This window comes from Polyodon spathula, chromosome 11 (assembly GCF_017654505.1).
Source record: "Polyodon spathula isolate WHYD16114869_AA chromosome 11, ASM1765450v1, whole genome shotgun sequence".
Classification (NCBI taxonomy): Eukaryota; Metazoa; Chordata; class Actinopteri; order Acipenseriformes; family Polyodontidae; genus Polyodon; species Polyodon spathula.
Genome location: NC_054544.1, coordinates 35,493,671 through 35,515,211, shown reverse-complemented (window position 1 = coordinate 35,515,211; position 21,541 = coordinate 35,493,671). Strand labels below are relative to the sequence as shown.

At 36.8% G+C, this 21,541-nt stretch overlaps 1 protein-coding gene across 14 annotated transcripts in view; it reads right to left on the bottom strand.

Moving 5' to 3' along the window:
* Nucleotides 1–21,541, bottom strand: part of trip12 (thyroid hormone receptor interactor 12) — a 33,119-nt gene that overhangs the window by 9,084 nt on the left and 2,494 nt on the right. For 5 of the 14 annotated variants that reach the window (XM_041263308.1, XM_041263305.1, XM_041263304.1 and 2 more), the window contains exons 2-26: nucleotides 18,827–18,973; nucleotides 18,311–18,436; nucleotides 17,356–18,116; nucleotides 14,130–14,235; nucleotides 13,034–13,170; nucleotides 12,653–12,736; nucleotides 11,400–11,495; nucleotides 10,848–10,999; nucleotides 8,992–9,027; nucleotides 8,608–8,703; nucleotides 7,965–8,057; nucleotides 7,573–7,734; nucleotides 6,793–6,861; nucleotides 6,431–6,596; nucleotides 6,148–6,265; nucleotides 5,110–5,266; nucleotides 4,561–4,714; nucleotides 3,978–4,206; nucleotides 3,567–3,685; nucleotides 3,073–3,277; nucleotides 2,655–2,755; nucleotides 2,258–2,432; nucleotides 1,181–1,322; nucleotides 847–1,038; nucleotides 157–308 (exon numbers count right to left, since the gene is read on the bottom strand). In XM_041263308.1, the coding sequence (XP_041119242.1) occupies nucleotides 157–308; nucleotides 847–1,038; nucleotides 1,181–1,322; nucleotides 2,258–2,432; nucleotides 2,655–2,755; nucleotides 3,073–3,277; nucleotides 3,567–3,685; nucleotides 3,978–4,206; nucleotides 4,561–4,714; nucleotides 5,110–5,266; nucleotides 6,148–6,265; nucleotides 6,431–6,596; nucleotides 6,793–6,861; nucleotides 7,573–7,734; nucleotides 7,965–8,057; nucleotides 8,608–8,703; nucleotides 8,992–9,027; nucleotides 10,848–10,999; nucleotides 11,400–11,495; nucleotides 12,653–12,736; nucleotides 13,034–13,170; nucleotides 14,130–14,235; nucleotides 17,356–18,116; nucleotides 18,311–18,436; nucleotides 18,827–18,924 (3,926 nt within the window). In that variant the 5' untranslated portion in view covers nucleotides 18,925–18,973. Of the gene's footprint in view, nucleotides 1–156; nucleotides 309–846; nucleotides 1,039–1,180; nucleotides 1,323–2,257; nucleotides 2,433–2,654; nucleotides 2,756–3,072; nucleotides 3,278–3,566; nucleotides 3,686–3,977; nucleotides 4,207–4,359; nucleotides 4,454–4,560; nucleotides 4,715–5,109; nucleotides 5,267–6,147; nucleotides 6,266–6,430; nucleotides 6,597–6,792; nucleotides 6,862–7,572; nucleotides 7,735–7,964; nucleotides 8,058–8,607; nucleotides 8,889–8,991; nucleotides 9,028–10,847; nucleotides 11,000–11,399; nucleotides 11,496–12,652; nucleotides 12,737–13,033; nucleotides 13,171–14,129; nucleotides 14,236–17,355; nucleotides 18,117–18,310; nucleotides 18,437–18,826; nucleotides 18,974–21,541 lie in introns of those variants that run through there. The other 9 variants (XM_041263309.1, XM_041263313.1, XM_041263312.1 and 6 more) reach the window with 7 other exon arrangements.

Below are 21,541 nucleotides of genomic sequence, written 5' to 3'. Positions count from 1 at the left end.
TTCAAGTTACTAAAAGCAAGGAAGAAAGTGCAAGGGGCTGAAAACTGCTTCTAGAGAACAAAAATACTATAAAAAAACAGCCAAGTCAACAGTCTCACAGTTTTAAAATGTGGAGGAATTAACAACCACAACTTAATTCCTAATTACAATTCATACCTGCTTCCTGTTCCATTCCCACTGGGGAAGTCATGCACTTTAACAGGGAACTGTTCCATCTGGCTAAGACAGTTGTTCATTTTGTGCACAAGAGCCATTAGAGGTCCATTTTCTAAAGGCTCTAATCGTCCATGACCTTCTAGTCCTGGGGGCTGAGCCAAAAAAAACAAAAAACAAATACAGTATAGTAACACAGATCCCATAGAAGAGACACATCAGTTGATTGCACCCTCAAAAGTAGGTCACCACGACCTACATCAACAGCAAAATAGCATAGCACATCAAAGCTCTTTTGAAAGATGAATAACAAAATTCAGGGAGTAGTTTAAGATATTGCTGTAGATTTCTACAGCTCAACCTGTTAGGTAGGTGGCCATGATCTACATGTTCCAAGACACGGGATCCTCTGTTCAAAACAAACAAGTTCAAGTTACGTAAAAGCAAGCAGCAAAGTGTAGGGGGCTGAAAACTGCTTCTAGAGAACTGAAGTACAATAAAAACAGCCAAATCAACATGCTAACCATTTTAGAATATGGAGAAATTAAAAACCACAAGTTCTCATAAAAAATATCCACACAAAGTTTAGAAATGTTGATATGTCCAATGAGAATTACCCTTTAGACAATATTATTGTAAATATTGTTGAACACATTTATCAATATTTAGAAAGTAATTCAAAAGTGATCTTACCGGACAGCCAAAGAAAACATGCAGGAATCTCTTTAATCTGACATCACGGTTCACAGTGTCTTTGTCACTTCTGGAGGTCAAATAAAGCAGCAGTTGTTTTACAAATCCACTGTGCTGGATTTCAAACGAGGACACATCTGACTCGGAGACTATATTGCAGATTTCTACAAGGCACTCAATTCCACCATCCACCTAAAGGAATAGAACCACACTAACTTGAAGTTCTAACCATTAAATAAATTACTAATACAAGACAGTTTTACAACAACATGTTTAAAATCGACATTATCAGCACAGAATACAAATACATTCAAAATAAGATTTCGCTCCAGACCTGTAGACTGAGTTGTTCAGTAGCAGTGCAAAGTCTCTGTAATACATTCAGTGCAGGATTGCTTGTATCCACGTTCTCGGAGCTGAAGTAGCATTCCACAAACTTACTGGCCTGCTCTTTTATCCAAGCCCTAATCTTATCCCTGTGTGACAAAGAAACGTTTCACACTTTAACACAAACTTAAAACATTTATGTATCAAAAAGGACATAGCACTGGTCCTTATTCCAGCTGGTTTAAAATTTCAGGAGTGTGACCAGATGCAACTGTATAATACAAACCGACACTAAACAGTTACAGCTTGTGATGTGTTGTGCCAAACAGCCATTATTGGTTATAAAAATTCCTATTAAAATTTCTAATAAGCAAGGGCTCACAAGTGGCGCATCCATTAAAGGCACTCTGCATGAGTGCAGGATGCGCCCTATAACCTTGACGTCACAGGTTCGAGTCTGGGCTATTCCACAGCCGACCGTGGATGGGGGTTCCCAGGAGGCGGCGCTCAATTGGCTGAGCGGGGGGGGGGGGGGGTGGGGGGGTGGGGGGTTTAGGTCGGCCAGGGTGTCCTCGGCTCACCACGCACCAGCGACCCCTGTAGTCTGGCCAGGCGCCTGCGGGCTTGCCCGTTAGCTGCCCAGGAGCTGCGTTGTCCTCCGACGCTGTAACTCCTGGGTGGCTGCATGGTGAATCCGCAATGTGTAAAGAAGCGGATGGCTGACAGCACACACTTCGGGGAACAGCGTGTGTTCGTCTTCGCCGCTCCCGAGTCAGCGCAGAGCTGGTAGACGTGAGCTGAGCCTAAATAATGATTGGGCATTTCAAATTTGAAGAAAATTAAAGTAATTGGCAATCTATCTATCTATCTATCTATCTATCTATATATATATATATATATATATATATATATATATATATATATATATATATATATATATATATATATACACACACACACACATAAATAAAATAAGCAATCACATTTAAGCTTTGCAACTGTACAACTACAGAAAGAACTCAAGCAGAGTGGCAGGGAAGCAGTTCAAACCTCAAATGCAACTTTAAAACGATTCAAATCTTACCTGTTATTGGATACAGAGTCTTTTGGAGGAACCCGTGCCAGACCGCTGACTCCAGCTGTGCGTGGCAGTTCGGAATTGGTGCTGTTGGTTTGAGTGCTTAATTTTCCCCATGTTTTAGGGTTCAAACTTGCCAAGAAGGAAGATTTGGGAGACTGTGTGGTTGTAGGACTCTTAGCTATATAAAGAATAAAGGAAAACAATTATTTTAAAATCACCACATTCTAAATGGTTTTGCTCAGTACTTCATGTTTAAGGGGAAGACTAATACTCACTCATTTGTAACAGCAATGTCATACCCAAGTAGCAACATCATACATATGTAGAGAAGGGCTTTACCCACTCATCTTATATCAACTTGGCATCTAAAAAGACGGCCCAAAATACTGAATTTGTGTACCTTGATGGTCAACTTTGTCATCGTCTCTTGGAGGAGAATACTTTGGCCTTCTTGGACCACGCTTTGGCAGCCGTTTTCTCTTTAGGACATCACTTAATCGACTAAAGAAGATATATTTTAAATCCATCATGTTATCTTAAAGGCTTCAACAAAATTCACTAATGCAGATATTTGGCATGCTCCTGAATAGCCAGATACATTTTATAGAACCATTTCGTTACAATTCAGATTTGCAGTGAAACTGCACAACATTGATGGCCATGTTATTGCAAGTACACATTTTTTTAGGTAAATATCATTGTAACAAATCATATCCCCAAGTGTTTAAATCCAATCTAAAACACTTTTACTGTGTTGTAGCGTTGGCAATCATTCTGACTGAGCTATTTGTGTGTAAAATAACTAAACTTTCTCTTACCCCTGGGGACTCAGATCCAGAGAATCATCCATGCTGTGCTGGAAGCTGGGAGAGCCTAGGTCTGGGATTGCATTGGCTGCAGCAGTGGTAGTTGCTGTACTAATTGTAGTTGTACACATACTTCCAATCCCACTAGTGCAAGCCTTGGGAGGGCTAGTAAGGAGAGTCTCTGATTCAGCCAGATTTTTCACCTGGTGCATCACACCTTAAAATATCAGGTCAGGAAGATCAGTAATGCAAGAAATATTAAATTCAGGTCTCTTATTTTTTTGTGGTGCGAGTATACTGCTGCTCCTCAAAAAATTCAGTCCACTTTACTTTAGTGTTTGGTTTTAAATTTCTAGCTTATTCTTGGGCACAAACCACGTACAGTAAATGCTACTGCAAAAATGGGCAAAATTAATTTCTGGCAGTGTTTTAGGCTAGATTTTGGGCAGCCCTGTGGCACGAGTTATGTGTTACATCATTGCCAAAATGTGCAGACTCATTATTACCTTCTCTTCTGAAAGAAACACCAAATACGTTGGGTAACTTCTGCATTAAAATCTCTGCCATTTGTAGAGCTCCAACTACAATCTTCAGATCCTGACTGGACAGCATGGAAGCAATGTGACTGAAACAGAATGATACAAAGATTTACATCAAAATTATTTGTCAGTTATATGCAGATATCTGTCATGTCAAGTAAAGTGTGATTCAGCAGGGAATGTGCAATTTAAATCTACCTGAACATCCTATTTACAGTTACATACATGACAAAATACGACAACAGTACCTAACTCGACAAGTTTTACAAGAATGTACAAATCAATGTTCTTGGTCCTGACAAAAGGTGCTTAAAATGCAAAGGACTGTTACTTTGTATCCATGAAGTTTACATGTACTGCTACAGGTACGGTACCTACCTAGATACAGCATGATTTTTTAGCACATCTTTTAGAAGTTCAGCATCAGCAAAATAAATAATCCTAAGAATTGCTCTAAGGCACTTGTGTCTGACTGCAGGTCCAGCTGAAGAACTGTACACTTCATACAGCACACCAAACAAAGTTTTTATAAAGCATTTTGCCAGTTCAGGGTCTTCCTTCATCAGCTGTGCCCTGGCATCTTCCTTCTTCACTTCTAAATGACCACCTTAATAAAAAAATAAATAAATAAAAACTACCAGTTTTGAAATCTCTAAACCACATGAGCAAGGCCCTAGCAGAAAAACAAAATGACGTAACCCCCCCCCCCCCCCCCCCCCCAAAAAATATGAAATAAAAATGAGTGTTAATATTTACACACAATATGTGCATTAGTAAATGTTTGCCTTCCCAGTTGCATTGGAAATTCAGCAAAAAACTGTGGTCTAGAATCCAAAAAATATTTCACGGCTGCCCTAAAACAAATAAACATGGAATTACATATATGTTTTTTATAATCCAGTTAAAATATACAGACAAAAATATACAAACAGCTACTTTGTGGTTAATAAACATTACTTACTAGCGTTGGAATTGGCTAAAGGGTTGGGTTTTCTCTGAATTGCTCGAGCCGTCCCTGTATCCTCATTGATCTGCTGCATAGAATTAAAATCAATAGTATAAACACGTCCGAGGGTGGACAAGCTAATCTCATCTTCACCATTCTGATGAGCTGTCTGTGAGCAGAAAGATAAGAGGAAAAGATCAATACTTCTAGGAAATACCCCAACTAAAATGTAGTTGGGAGAACTAACAAAATATTACGCTTTATTCTACAAATAAAGCGTTTTTTTTTTTTTTTTTTTTTTTATTTTATTTTTTTATCCGAGATTGATTTTATTTAGGCTGCAAAAAAGCTCTGCATAAAATTAAACAAGGTTCTGAAACTATTAAATTGCATTAAGGGCCAATTTACATACCAGTAAGTATTATGGGGTTTATTTTTATGCAGTGTACTTAACTGAAATACAAGTTCTACTTTTAAGTGACAATGTTGACCTGAAATTGGGAGGGGGAGCACACACAGCATGCTGTATTTCACTTCTAAAGTATGAAAAGCGCCCAACAGTACCTCAATTATCCGACTGTCAATTCTGTTATATGGATGCCACAGGCCTCTGTCATCTCGCCACTGCCAGACTGCACCATCCGTGTTCTGAGTGTTTCCCTTTTTAAGCATTGTATCGACTGCAAAGATTCCCTCTCTGGGCAGGCATGGCATAAGCTCACTGACAAAAAATCAAATTGGAAAAAAAAAAAAAATAATAATTTCAAGCCAAAAGACAAGAATAACATGCATTTATTTAAAATGACCAGCTACATTATTCATACAAATATTTCTGTTGAATATATTTCAACCAAATCATGTTAACCCAGGTCCGACATTACAATTTTCCCTTTCCAGTCCAATGTCGGACCCTGTGAAACCATCAGAAAGACATAAAGCACAGGTCTTTAATAGTTTTTTCTCCGGAAAAAGTCGAGAAAACCTTTCAAATGGCAGAGTGAGACCGACAGGAGCCAAAATAAAAGGGGGGCATCTCATAGCCCCATGCACTACAGAGATAACAGACATAAAACAAAGGAGATAGCTGTTTCTGCATCCAGCGCTGAAAGAATATCACAGACATTTGCAGAGCTTTTTGAGATGTTATAGTAATAAAATAATGACTTGGATCTCATTATTGAGTAGTTTGGTGATAAGATGAGTGATCAGGAGAGGATTTATCAGTATGCCTGTCTATAAAGAGGTATGTGAAAAATACAGCGAACAGGGGGTGGGGTTTGGCTGGAGATACAGTACTGAGTGTCCTTTTAAACCCGTTTTACTCTGGGGAAAAAAAAAAATAATTAAAACAGCACATGTAAAATAAACAGCGCGTATGAAAATAAATTGTACCCGATGCACCTGGCAAGCGATTAATAAATGGACTGCAAAGCTTTAAAAGGTGAAATATTCTCAGCTTGCAATGTGCTAATGAGCTATTCTTTTTTTAATGTTTGAATGATAAGTGGTCATACAGGTGAAAAGTTTAAAACATATTTTAAATTATAAAGTGCTAAGAAAGTGGATTTGGAGAATTCTATTAGGGTAAAGGGAAGAAATTACCAGATAAGAGAAGTAAGCTCATAGAGTTCCTGGGGGCTGCGTGGTACAAGATCAATCTGTTCTTGGCAACTGCCATTTGAAGCTCCACACAGAAGGAAACGGAGAGTTTCTGCTATATCTGTAAAGAAATAGAACATTTTAAACGGTAGACTACTTCAAAATATGGTATTTAAATACAAATATTTTCTTCCAAAAATGAGCTAGAAGAGTTTCAATGCATTACAAACTAAAAACTGGGAAGTTTCCAATTGTTTGGGATGTCTTACAAAAATAAGGTACTTACTCTGTTGCATGAGTTGCACGGCCAGACTGGGGCAGTTGGAACACAATAGAGAGAACATGCGCACCACCATAATAAACATGCCTGAGCTCAAGATGGGAGGAGTCACAACTAAGAGCTGCTGGATATTTGTTAACAAATCTTTCGATGCAACCTGCTGCAGCAAGTTCTGAAAGGCAAAAAAAATAAACAAAAACATTACTCGGAAAACAGATAAAAAAATACATTAAAAAAACCATTTGTTTCCCAGCAATATTTTTTTTTCTTGACAATGCAACAATGCCTCTCTCAACTTTTACAAAACTGGGGATACAGAAAAATGTTGATCCTGTTATCACAGGACAAGGCATTATTCTGAAAGTTACCTCCTCATGCTGAAAATTGTCCACAAGCCGGGCAAAACAGAGGCAAGTGCTTTCAACCGATTTTTTATCCTACAAAAGATTTAAACAAAATGTTAAATCAAATCAGGGCAATCCTATTTAGTTAAATGATTAAAGGTTTTACATCAACATATTAAGTTACTATAGCACCAATTGAACATGTTACAATTACACATGCTGCTATGGACAGGGTCAACCACCAGTTGCTTCCTTGCTAGCAGATGGGTCAGGGGCTTGACGGTTGCTGTTCAGTTTCAGAAAGACAACACAATCAGAAGCAGCAAATGGGATAACACCTTCAACAGATATATCCAATGTATGATCCCCATTGGTCACTGCAGCTTTGGTTTAACCAAAATACCTTGTGTCACTTCTTAAATGTTCCCCCCACCCACTTAACATCCAGACATTAAAAACCTATGCTGAAGATACAAGTTATGTGCAAAATTCCATTTTGTATGCAGTTTGCTGCAACTAATTTGGTTTCCATTGCAATAGGACATTACTCAGGTTTGTATTTGTTTTTTGTGAATGGAGTAAGTATTTTTTTTATGTACATATTTGTTCCTTTTGCAAAATAACCTGAAAAAGGAGAGAAACATTTATAATATAACACAGTCTGGTTAGACTCGAGTTTCCTTTTTACCTTATTTAGTATACTTTTTCACTTACACACCAACCATGCAGAATTATATCAAATAGCACAATATTTATCACATTTAATTAAATAAGATGTATGTGAGCTCCACATCAAAAGTTTACCTGGTGGGTTAGCCTCTGGGTGAGTAAGGGCAGTGAATCTGAAACAAAGTGGAACTCATCTGGGGTGATGCTTTGGCAGCAGTTGGCAGCAATTGCCAGGGCATTTCTCTGAGCGTTGATGCTGAAAAACTCCAGATACAGCAAACAGTCTGCCAAACCGCCCTATAATTAAAATATAAAATACATTAATGAACCTATATTTGACTGCTTAGCTTCAACATCAAAATTAAATGTGTGATGACTATAAGAGCAGCAGCCAACGGGATAAAAAGAAATTACATGGGATATCTTAAAAGATAATAAACTTCACTAACATTCTTCAATAATGTCTATGAATTTCAAAATAGTCTGCTGGACGAATGCTGCAAAGAATGTGCCAGTCTCATACTTACAGCCTGTAGAATTGCCTTGCTGTGTCTACGTGACAGCATTTCCAGAGCTGTCAGAGCCTGTTCTGCCACATCAATAAACTGGATAACTTGCAACTGGGGAACAGACATTGGTGTATATGATTAGAGAAATATTGAAAAACAGACTGCATTTTAAAAAAAAAAATGTGTTTAATTAAAAGTACAGCTTGGGCAATGTAGAGAAGGAAGATAATGGCTAAGGGTGTCAGTAAATATTTACTGATACACTTGAAACGTGCTTTTGCTTTAATGTCTCCCCACCCCAGCATGCTAAATGTATCACTAAGGTGTTGGTCAAGAGGTGAAACTGGCATTTAAATATAGACCACAGGATGGTTTTTACCCAATTACCCAGTATGCAAGTATTTCAGTGTGACCAGTCTGATAGATGATGCAACAGCTTGCGTGTCAACAATCTGGGGCTACAGGCATGTTCAACTATGAAAAATGATGACAAACACAGGAAATGCAGAATGTGCAGGAAGCACACATATCCCCATTAAACATGAACACATCATTAGTAGGCAACTAACTTTATAAGCTGACAATGTACAAATACCCACAGGGGTCAATATCATCCAAAACTGCAATTTTGACTCAATCACATTTGGATTTGTTTATTTACCTTTTCCAGAAAGACAGGAATAGCATCAACCACCACAGCCGATGACCTGGGAAGTGCTTCCATCATGTATGTCAAAGCTCTTGATGCATGGTTCATCTGTCAAGAAAAAAAAAAAAACCTTAGAAAACACCACTGGATTACTGAATAAACCAGTTAAATCATAAGAAACCAATTAAGACTTGAGTTATATTTGGGGTTGGTAAATAAGGATCCAAACCATTCAGCAGCATAAACGGATTTTTCTGATTTTCTGTGTGGTCTCAGAATCCAGTGATTAAAGACTGTAAATTATAATAACAGAATATGCACATTAAACTGTTTTCCTCCAAACATTAACTAATATGAAACTTATTTATAATAAATGACAACAATGAAAATACTTACAATGTCAAAATTATGCTCCATTTGTAGTAGGGTTATCTGGAAAAAATAATTACATTTATCACTTAACTTATTATACAAAACACTGCATTTGCTACAATAATGAATAACACAAATTAATCCTCTTAATTCTATACTCGACTTGCAATAAAAAGAAATCCAATGTATGTTTAAGACGCAGCCCAAATTTACCACACTCAACTTGAGAATTTTTTTTTAAAGAGATGCATTTACTCATAAGAAAAAGACGTATGGAGGCTGTTTGCAGCCATCTGCTATCACACAGAGCATTACAGTTATGCATTGCTTCTCATTTCCAGTTGTGATTACTCACGTGTTCTCACTTTGTTAACTGTGGTATTGCTTGCCAAGTAGAACAATACGGGGTCTGATCAAAACTGTGCCTAATAACAAAATGCAGAAATTGTAAAAAGTTTCTCTTCAAATTACTCTAGAAGCTAGTGGCACTTTGTGACAGGCAGGACCCTGTCTCTGGTTCCGCTGCACTGCTGCTGTGGTTAACAGGAAGGCTTGCCTGGAGCGAAGTGGATCGGGAGGTACAGATTGGCTGGGGGGCATGCCCGGGGAGCCTATGTCTGTTTAAATACGCAGCAGCGCCAGTTCGAGGCTACTGCACCACAGCCATAACTATAGCTACACAGGCGGGCGCCAAGCGAAAGCTGTCTTTGTTCACATCGATGAGGCGAACGTCCGCTCTGCAGGATAACTACCACTGAACCCTTCAATTGCCAGTCATCACATTGCTGTTTGTGTACTCGGGCTGTCGCATCTTTTGTTGGAGATTTTAATACATGTATCACTATACTGTACTCAAATTTAAGATGCCAGCCATTTAAGAAAAAATTGGGTCTTAAATTCAAAGGAATATGGTATGTATTAAACTGCAAGCATTACCCTAATAAACCTTTGATTTATTAGGCTTCCAGGCCCACAGGTCTGAGAAGCCTATTGTTATTGCTGGGATTATTCTTATTTTTCTTTCCACCAGATTTGCTCAAAAACTCACCAGATTCAGTAGGTTGGTAGATGCTCATGGGAAGATGGAAAATCTTAAAGAACTTATGTCACAGGTCATGTGGTTTGTCCACCACATTTGATTGGAAAAAAAAATAAACTTTTTGCCCAAACGTACAAATGCGTCTTTTGAAAACAACTTATTACACAGTGCTGGAAGTTGGCACAGTTGTTGAGGGACAGTCCAAGATTAACTGGTGTTCGTAAGAAGGGGATAGGTTGTGTGGTATCGTAGTATCGTTGTCTTTAAAAGGGTGTTAAAGGGAATTTGCTACAATATAAAAATATAGCGGCCACACTGAAGAACAACAACATACAAAACTGGCTAGTAACTCCTTATAGAGAGCAGATAGGGCTATGGTTACTATTGAACACATAGTAACCCATGCATGTTCTATCAAAAATATGTCATTCCCCATGACCTTTGACCTCTCCTAAAGGTCAAATGTAAAACGGGCTTATAACTCATAAGAGTGCAGATAGGGTCATGGTTAATATGGAACACTTATAGTAACCCATATATGCTCTAGCAAAAAATGTCATAGCCCATAACCTCTAACCTTTCCTAAAGGTCAAATGTAAAACTGGCTTCTAACTCCGAAGAGTGTGCACATAGGGTCATAGTTACTATGTAAAAATGCCATAGTGCATTATTTGCTAGTGTTTGGTACTGGTACTGTTACTGGAAGCCGTAAAGTTGCTGGCAAATCTATTTTTTTGTTTGTTTTGTTTTTTAATTAAAACAGTTAATGTCATCTTGCTTATATCACAGTTTACTTAGTGACACACGTTCATTTTTTTTTGTTTTTTTTAATTGCTCTTACCAATGCTGGTACAACACTCTTAACTGGAAACCCCCCCAATGTTTCCTCATTCCCCATGACCAGTAATTGACACATCTCAATTACAGCCTGAAGTTGCTGAGACTCGTCACCAGTGGCCTGGAGACCCTGAAGGAGCTGCTGGGCCTTGGAGCCTGGAAAGAGTACATATACATTTGTAACCAACTGCAGAATTAACAAGCAAATACCTGCTCATGAACAAATAGTATGCAAACTTCAAGACTATTCAGCCAATTTATTGTCCTTACAGGTACTGTAATCTACTGGTTCAGATACATTTGGGAACAGAAGACATGTCAATAAAAAGACAATGTTATGTATGCAATATTTAACATACCATTAAATTCAATATTAAAAAGGTAAAATGTAATTTGCCATATTACATTAATAAGCTCTAATTTCAGATACTGATCACAACTTAGAAAATTCCATATATGTACTGTTATTTGGGAAATATATTTACTGCCTTTCTCTTTACAATATTGTAGAGAATAAAAGATAAAAAGGACCACACAGAAACAGCACACTACTTACTTGCCCCGCTTCCAATCGTCCTGTGGAAAAGCTGCGACATTCGAGGACCAAGAGGACCAAAAAGGTGAGGAGGAAGGCCCCGAGCCTCTAAGAGAGCTGGAAACAAAACATGTCATTACAGGTCTAACAAAAAGGAAGTCAGAACAGAGCAAGATCCAGCAGTCTGAGCGAACACCCTTGTTGCCTTAACGGAAAAACTACAACAATAGATGTAGTGACCATTTAGATCCATACTGCATCACCTCCAGAAAACACTGAAGGACACAGACTACAGCCAGTCTTTCAAAAGAAAGCACTCTGCTTAAACTCTGTAAACATGTACAAATGTAAGCTACTTTAATCAAACAAATGTATAAGCATTAGTTTTTTTTCTTGTGCATCAAACATGAATGGCTCTGGACTTATCACCCTGAATCGTAGGATGAATTTGAAACCAATTTTTAAACTTGATTTGTATCTCAGTAAACATTTGGCAATTTTTGGAAAGCTAATAAAACTATTTGATCACAAAGATATTTGCTACTGACAATACTTTCAATTTAGACCTCTGATTCAATGTTTTCTACTCTCGTTTTCCTACAGAAATCACAGCCACAGTTGTAAAAATGGAAATAAACTTCAATGTCAAAGCAAGTAGATCATCATGACATCCACTGCACGTGTATGCAAAAATGATACAAACAGACAGGTTTCTCCAAATATCCCCACATACTCTGGTACTCTTAACAAAGGTTATTCTATCAAAGTTATCACAATTGGAAAACATCTTATACAACTAAAATAAGACGGAATAACGGGTACCACACAGACACATCCAATGCAATAATATCCAAATATTGTAATAGGTCAGCGAGTAAACATATTTCCTTATTCCAATACACTGATTTGTAACTTCTAATCACTATGGCATTTTGAAATCTAACTAAAATTAATTTACCAAGCAAACCTCAAATACAATCCCTGTTAGGGTCCAAGTTTACTTGCAAGTTATTTCAGCATCAACTGATTAAACTAAAAACAGGTAGATACAAAAAAAAAAAAAAAAAAAAATCTCAAAAGGTCAGTGCTAATAATTTATAAACCTGATGCTGGTACAAAGTAGATTTAATGTAAACATGCTTGCATGTTGCATTTTGTTTCTTCTATCTATACTTCATAACTATTCACTCACAGAGCTAAGACCAATTATATCAATTACTTTGAAAATTAGAGCTTTAGTGTTATAATTCTGCATTATAAAATGTGGTTCTTACCTTGTAGTCTACCCATTTCTGAGTCATCAGACTCACTCTCTCCTGAGGTGGTCATTCCTACAGCCCCAGCCACTGAACTAGAAGCTGAAAGTTTAAACAAATGAGTAAGGGAAAACACTCCAGGTTTGTCACTCAAATACAAACCACCAAACGCATTTATGTGACCAAGAAGACACTGGGAGTTTGTGACCCAGAAGGACCCATCTGACTAGAAAATACTGGAGTAAAAAGGAATGACATTGTACCTTAATTTCCTGTTTTGCAGTCGCAAACATGACATATTTACATAGAAGAGAGGCATGGGACACAGAAATAAGCACATGGGGTGTCTAACTGTGTGTAATCAGTAGATTAAAAGGTAGGAGAGACAGTCAAAGCTACCTGATGCTCCTTGGGGTGCCTCGTCTGTGCGTGCAGCTGAAGAATTGGCTCCATCCTGGTTGTTATCAGAATCTGCCATTTTCTCCTGTCGGCGAGCTTCAGCTGCACCCCGTTTGCCCAGGCCAGAGCCTCGCCGACTGAAACAGGATTATGACTTTATAGCAAACACTGGTTGTTAACCTTTTCTCACTAAAAATATTATAGGAAATTATTTTGAGGGACCATTTACACAAAATATGAACTGGAATAAAACATTCGGAAAAACGTTCCCCCATTTGCAATCATAAGAACTGCCACCAAGAAAACCAAACCCAACCAAAACCAAGTGACTATCTTGAACACAGAAAATGGGACTTAAACACTCAGTTATAATTCTGTTGGCATCAACACATTATTCAGGTCATTTGTGATCCAGCGCAACCTTATGCATTTTTATTTTCTAAGCACATCCCTTAAATCAGAATGCCTTTGGAAGACACAATATTAAATTTTCAGCAAACATAAAAACAGCCACAGTCTTCCCTCTACATTATAAATTGGCTTTTAAGGGTATTGCTTGCAAAAAACTAATTATGAATACTAATTTGTTATTGCTTTGGGTTAAATAAACAGCTTGCAAAATAAAATAAAGCGTTGGATGTTATTGCTCCTAACTACAACCGAATTTTGTATTGCATTCCCTTATTGGGAAATCATTCTCATCCATTTATTATACTTACTACCTGTTCTTACTGGACTTTACTCACGTAAGCAAATATTTACTATAAGTTATAGCTGTGCTTACTTATACCTTACTGTATTCTTTATTTTGCTCTTAAATTTGATTTTATTGTACTTTCATAACTGCTCTTATCTGTATTACAATATTCTGTAACGTGATATTTCATAATGCGATAACTTGTAACGTGATATATTATAATGCGATTGTACCGTGATATTTTGTGACAATTGTAAGTCAGCCTGGATAAGGGCGCCTGCTAATTAATTAATAAATAAATAAATACATTGAAACTTTAATAAAAGTATTCCTAAGGACAGGGTGTCAAGAAGAAACGTGCAGCAAGATGCAAGTCCTTTACTTCCCGACAATATTTACCTGGTACTAGCACAGGAGCCCGTGGTCTTTTGGCGTGTGCTCCGTCGTAAACTGGGGAGCTCTGCTGGTGGGGACTCGCTGCGTTTCTTTGTGGACTTTCTCAAGCCTAGTTGCAATAAACAATAAATCAGCTTTAAGGGAAGGAAAAGGGTGAAGCAAACTTTGTAAAAATTATTGTTCTGCAATTGTTAAATGTTTCCATTAACTGTAACTTCCCACATACAGGACAGGAAAAAAAAAAAAGTTAGTAATCAGGACTTTGTTCATTCTGTTTGACAATTAAAATATAACAAGAAAACGAAATGCACTGAAATTAGCACACACACTTTTTATTCCACCTATAATGCCGAGACAAACAAATAACATACAACCCCTGCCCCAAATTCAAATACAGAAGTATGGCGACCAATAGGAAAAACTGAGACAGACCACCTCCATCTTGCAATTAAGTCAACAATAACAAGTTGCAAGGTCAGTTATGAAAGATAATCATTGAATTTAACATTATGTAGTTTACAGTAATAAACTACAACTAAAAAGGGCTGTACCAAGTGCAGTATATATATATATATATATATATATATATATATACATATATATATATATATATATATATAATATATTTTATTAAATATAAATAAATTTAGGCAGCTGTACACATTTTTGCCGTGGAGCAAAATGGCAGATTGGCTGGAACACTGCCACTGAGCATAAACTGAAATCACCTTCCAATGTTATGATCATAACTGGTGTTATAAACATTAAAAATATATTCACAGAAAGCAGAATTGAATTCCATAAATACCTATGCACAGACTGATCAAAATTAAATCTCCAAAGGCTAAGTCGATCTGTGTGTCAGTATTGTGAAGGTACAGCAGGGATCAACAAATGCCCAGAGGGTGAAAAAAAAAAAAAAAAGGTCTATGAATCAGATACCAGAACTGAAATACTTTGCCATAACCTACCGTATATTGACAAGCAGAAATTCTCAAAACAAATACCTGCACATTAAACAGTGCACACTTTAAAGTACAATGACACGATTCGTTTCCAGTCTTAATTTGATAGGTTTAGTTAATTATTCAGTCTTAGTTATATTAGTGACTGAAAAATCTATCAGGTGTATAAAGGGTAACATTTCTAACTCTAAAACTGTTTTTAAAATCAATGAGACAATCCACTACCAGAACAATTCAAAAGAGGAAATAAGGAATCAAAATTGACATATATCCAAGGAACATTTAAATGTACAAATACCAACTAGGATCTTTAACAAGTTTAAGGAATGTAATGTAAAACAAATAGATTTAAATAGAATGTGTCCTTTCTTTGCATGTCTCAGTATATTACGCTACGTAACCGAGGAGGTAACTCATGCACTGTAACCAATACAGTCAGATCACTTTTTTTTAAATAAATCTCATTCAGGAAAAACAATTCTGCCGTATTATCAATTTGGAAATCTGCAGTCTGACCTTGGCCTCAGCCACTACAAAATGCTTGCTCTTAGTTAAAATTTTTTTAGATTTTAGACTATTGATAACGTATTTTCAACAGCCTATACACAAAAATAGTACAGCAATTCATTAAAAAAACAGGACTATTGGCGCACATCTCATGATGACTTATGGTTGGTTACAAAAAAAAAAAAAAAACACAATATGTTAAAACTAAGTATTTAAACAGATTTAATCCTTAAATTAAATGGCCACAACTATATCAAAATATTCATTTATTTCTTGAATGTGAACCTGCATCCATGCTTTAGCCCTGACAACAGCCTGTCCAATTCTACCTCTTGACTTTTCTTCCAACAATTCCATTACCACTACATTACTGTAACCCTGGATCCTGGCTTGCCTTCTAGTTCATCAGTAAAGACTAGGGGTGCACTGATAATCGGTAGCCTATCAGCATATGGCACCGATATAAGAAAAAAACACAATCAGCTATCAGCGGTTTGTGTTATTTTACTTCCAGCACAGAACTTAATGTTTGGTCAGATGCACTTATTAATGATGAAAGAACACTGAGACAGTCATTTTCCTTGCAGTGCTGTGTAACGTCCAATCAATATCCAGTAAATGTCTCAAAGAGCGGAGTTTGGAATTTTTTTTTTTTTTTTAAATATCTTAAGACAACAATAGCAAAAGCTATTGAATCCTAAATAACATGGTTTAAGTTGTTGTTATTATACATTGTACTTCAAAATGCCCTTTTGTAATTTTAGTTTATCTTGCTTTATCTGCATTATTTGTGGGTGTATTCGGCGACATTGTTAAGCAGAAATGGATTATTATGCTGTCTTCTATTAAGTAGTAAATTCAAGTTTAACTGAATTTAACTGGAAATTGAATTTATATAATAACAAACAATTTAAATTGTGCTGCATTTTTAAGCAGTGTATGCTTACAATAAAAATGTAATAGTTTTTGTAGCTGACATTGCATAGGCTACATTTCTTTTCTACTGTAGAGTATAGGTAGAACTTAGAATGCACAATGTTTGACAGAAAGGGGCTATAAAAAAGTTAATGTCACATATTTTTTTCTACAGACATTTACTAGTACAAATGCAAAATGTTATTTTTGTATGACTTGTAAAACAAATGTATAAATTACTGTCAAGCACACAATATAATACTACGTTATTCTTCATATTCATTTTCTGAACTAAATGCAACAAGTAAACACTATCTGTTCATTTGTGTCAAATACAAGTAAACGATACCTGTTAATTTAACATTTATAATTATAAAACAGTTTAAATATAGGCCTTATGTCTTGTTCTAGTAGTTTACAACAGCTTACCTGCACTATCCATTACTGATCGGTATCAGCAAATATGGGCAGATAATCAGTATCAGTCAAGAAAATCTTTGTCGGTGCACCCCTAGTAATGACAACTGTAATGTGCCATCCATACAGCCTGTTGCCCATTCAAAGGCTGCCTGAAACATGGGCAGATATGCCTTTCAAATCAAAACCTTTTTAGAAGGAAAACAAATAATTTCTCTTCAGTTGCTTTAACTAATTGGTATCATGCATTTCGCCAATATTAACTCATTTTTGCTTATTGTAGATGTAATGTAAAATATCACATTATGGATTAACCATAAACCATTTTACATTGAATACCCTGGTTCATTCAACAATGTTGCTCAGTTTCATGAAAACAGAAAACAAACAAGCACTGGGGGAAAAAACGGCACCTGCTAACTCACTTGCTAGTTTGGCTTGAAGTCCAGAAGGCCCAGGTTTTGAAGTCTCCGACTTGGAAGACCCTGGTAGAGACAGTTTTGGTTTTGGCAGGGTGACTTTAGGGCTAAAGCGGGGCCACTCAAACTTTGAAGAGCCGGCAGTTTTGTTCTGCTCCTTTTCGCGGCTGCTCCGACGGGGGCTGGGGCTGGAGGCCGAGCGGGAACGCCTTGCCTTGTTCTGGTCTTTTCCTTGTTTGACCCGGGCGCCCTGAGGTACGGCTGTGGAAGAGGAAGAGGATGTAGAAGCTGAAGAGGAAGAATCCGTGACAGTGCTACACCCAGCTTTGGCTGAGGTTGCTGATTTCGAAGCCAGCTTGGTGGGTTTTGCAGACCTCTCTTCAGCACAGGTTGAATGAGACCCAGCACCACTTTTTAAATTAGAGGAATTATCAATTTTATTTCTTTTTTGAGTTGGGGAGCCACCAGTAGCTCCACTCTTTCTGTTAGGGGCTTTACTTGTCGATGCCAACTGCTCAGGTTTTGGCTGCTGGTCTTTCGCCAACTGTCTTTTCTTAGATTTAGCTGGGACTCTCTTTGCCTCAGAAGAGCTTTCAGTGGACTGAAGTGCTTTGGGCTTCTTGGCTGGGCTGGGAGAGTACGTGCTGTTGAATTCAGGACTCGAATTGCGTTTAACTCCTCGGGAGCTGTCACGCTTAGGCTGTCCGCTCTTGTGTCTCTCTGAAGTACTTGCTGTATCTGGGTCTACTGCTGATGAAATATTGCTTCTGAAATAAAGAAAAGAAAGCAACCTTTTAATTGAGTTTCAACACAAAGTTGAAGACTACTTTACAAGTACTTAACTAAAACAAAAAAACATTCATTTAAAAAGCTGATAACTCAGTTCGTCAGCCAAATTAGTTTAGACAAACAACAATCCAGTTTTTAATCAAACATTTCTAAAAGTACAAAGGAGTTGTACCTTTTAGAGCTGTGTCCTCTGGATTGTCCAGAGGCTGTATTGGACTGCACTTTTGATGTCTTAGAAAGTGATCTTCTATTCTCAGGTGGGGAATTTGCTTTATGTTTTGCCTGCTCTGAGTGTAACCTGGAAGGTTGAAAATTCAGACCGTGTGACAATGGGGGGAAAAAGCAGATATATAAACACCTTCCTCAATCTGAACTTAATCCTACAAGTCTACCTATCCTTATGTTAGTTTTCGCTATCGTCAAGTAAGCTGACATAGTATTACAATCGAGACATCTATTACAACTGTTCAGAATTCAAATTGGTTCACACTTCAGTATCTTACTGACAAAGCGCAAAAACAGGATGGAGAAGATACAAACCGAAAACATTTAAAAATCTACATTAATAGTAGTTTGCCTACTGTTATACAACCTTCTGTAGCTAAACTGTGCTATATTCCGAGCATAGATTAGCACACGAGAGCCATACTTGAGAAAATCTAGCTTTTTTGAAAGATAACAAACTTGCCTTCCTCCAACTGCGTCGTCTTGTGGCTGGGCCCCGGCAGTGTTCCTCTGTGAACGTCGCAGTGACCCCCCTGGATTGTTATTAGGCCGGTTGGACATTGGCACCTCTCTCCTGAAGGGACATACCCTTTCTAGACACTACCATTCACTGAAAAAAAAAAAAAAAAAATGAAGTTGCTTGAGTCCATTACTTGTACATGCATTTAACCCTTGTTATTCAGTGTAACAAACTGCATTACTAGAAAGATCTTGAATTGTTGAGTTAAAATTTGCATACTTATGCGCACTGTATATTGAATGCTTTTTTAAAAAAAAAAAAAAAGTGGGTAAACAGGGTCTTCAAATCACACGATAGTGCCCTTCCAGTTTCAAAAAAAGTATCCTTGAAATTTGGGCTAGGAACTTGATAGCGCTAAAGTATTGGTTATAGCTACACATAAATTATCCTAGGACAACACAGGAAAACTTATTTTAAATCTATATTACATAAGGTTGTTACAAAAGCAGCACAATCAAGGATTTGCAAGAGGGAGTTCAATAATTTATGGCTGGTTCTCTTTTCTGGAAGCCACAGTGCTGTAATGTTTGCTAGTATAAAGCACTTTCGGCATTATGAAAAAAAAACTATTATATCAAATCACAAAATGTCAATTCAGCCCATTTTATAACTGAACTACCCCAACACTGAAAATCACCAATAAGAGTTAAGGATATTAGGTTGACAATGTAATAGTGTCAGTATAGTAAAATTACTGCCACAGAATGGTTAAATATGGCATTATGAAAGAGATATTTAAACAATTATGGATTTCTAAAACTTGATCAATATAGTCATAGAATATAGTTGTATACTAAATATAAAGACACCATCAAATGAATATTGCCAGGAGTTAAAAAATAAATACATTGCCGTGGTTAATGTTTCTTGTATAAAACCGATATTGAACTTGACCTGGAAAATCACAAAACACATGTGTGAAGCCGGTATCAGAAAACATTTGGTCTTTATCACAGGTCAAAGTGAAGTTACCGGTTTAATATCTTCTGTTCACATTCATACATTTATGAGTAAGGGCAGAATACAACACTAACTTGCTCAGTTAAGACAACAAAGTAAGACAGTACAAGCTTTCTATCATCTTTAGCAGCAGCCACATACAATACCCCCATCTCCCACAGCCTATCAAGATACTGTACTCCAGTTCCACTAGGTCTGCACCTGTCATCTCAACTACAGTTGCTATTTTTAGCACCTCCTGGTCTCTCATTCATTCAAGATCACACTAACTCAAAACACAGGGCATCACTAAACTGGTTTGAGCTTTATGATTTTCACAATACGAATTGACACACCAGCCAATTATATTTTATAGTACATTTTTCAACTCCACTGTACCTCGTTGTAAACCATTAATTACACCTCATAACAAAATTACCTGACAGAAATCCATAAGACATACTACTACTACACCTGACATTCAGAACATTAATTTAATTAAAATGAGCCCTTTGTTGTTCAAACAGGTACACCCTTCACTACCATATGATTTACAGTCCTGTTAATCAGAAGTCCTTTGAAGAAAACATCTGTCCCCATCCATTATAAAGTCCTACACACATTTGCAGACCAATTTAATGAAGCAAAAAACCTCTCATTCAAACATCAAAACAGTAAAACATAAAAATATAGTAGGCGAGTTGCACATTGGGTCAAACAAACCCTTTTGCTTATAATTTATTTATTCAAGCTACTGACTGTCATTAAAGCCTAAAGTATTATTTTTATTTGGGCAAATACTAGACCTGCACAGTGAATTCATATTTTTGCTTTTAATGCAAGAAATAGAATATTAGAAAATACATTACTGTAAAAATAAATAAGTTAGAACCTGCCTAGTCACGTGATGTTTTCTTCTTTTAAACTGACTCCAAGTTACGAGTTAAACTGACACATTTTCTATTTCTTACTATATTACTGTATCATTCTATTATAGGAACAAAACGATAATGAGATCACTCCCACTTGGATTAAAATGTTACAGGTCTACTAACTCACAACTGTAATGTATTATGATAGCATAACGGTATTAGCTTCAAAAGTGAAACACTGAAAATTATACAATACTCCAAGACTTTACAACTTGTCTTCTAGAACAGCAATCAAAACAATAACCTCGCCAATAACAAGCCTGCCAGTCACCAGAGTTCTACTGGTTAATGAACTACACACACAGTTCTACTATCTATCTATCTATATATCTATATATCCAGAGCTCTGGATTTAGAACCACGTTTCTAGAACCTGAACACTTTCACAATTACTTCAGCATTTGTCCAAATTTTAAATAAATAAATAAAAATAAATTAAATCAAATATCATGAGACTGTATCTTATTGGGCTCTCCTAGTTAATCACATGAACATGTTCAAATATCTAAATTACTAAAATGTCTGTTCTAGTGCTGCAGAATTATCTGTATTCAATCTCCACCAATAGTTTGCCCCAGTCAAGCTGTAATGTACAGTAAGTGCACATGTATACACTGGGGAAGTTTTGTCAATAACAAGAAACTAGGCAACCATATTATAGGAAATGAGAATTTCCACCAAATTGCCCACAGAAAGGTTATAATGTTTCCAAAGTAAGTGACATCATACTAAAGTGGCAATGTCCCACAATCCTGTTCAGTTTCAAACAAATATAATTATTTGGTGG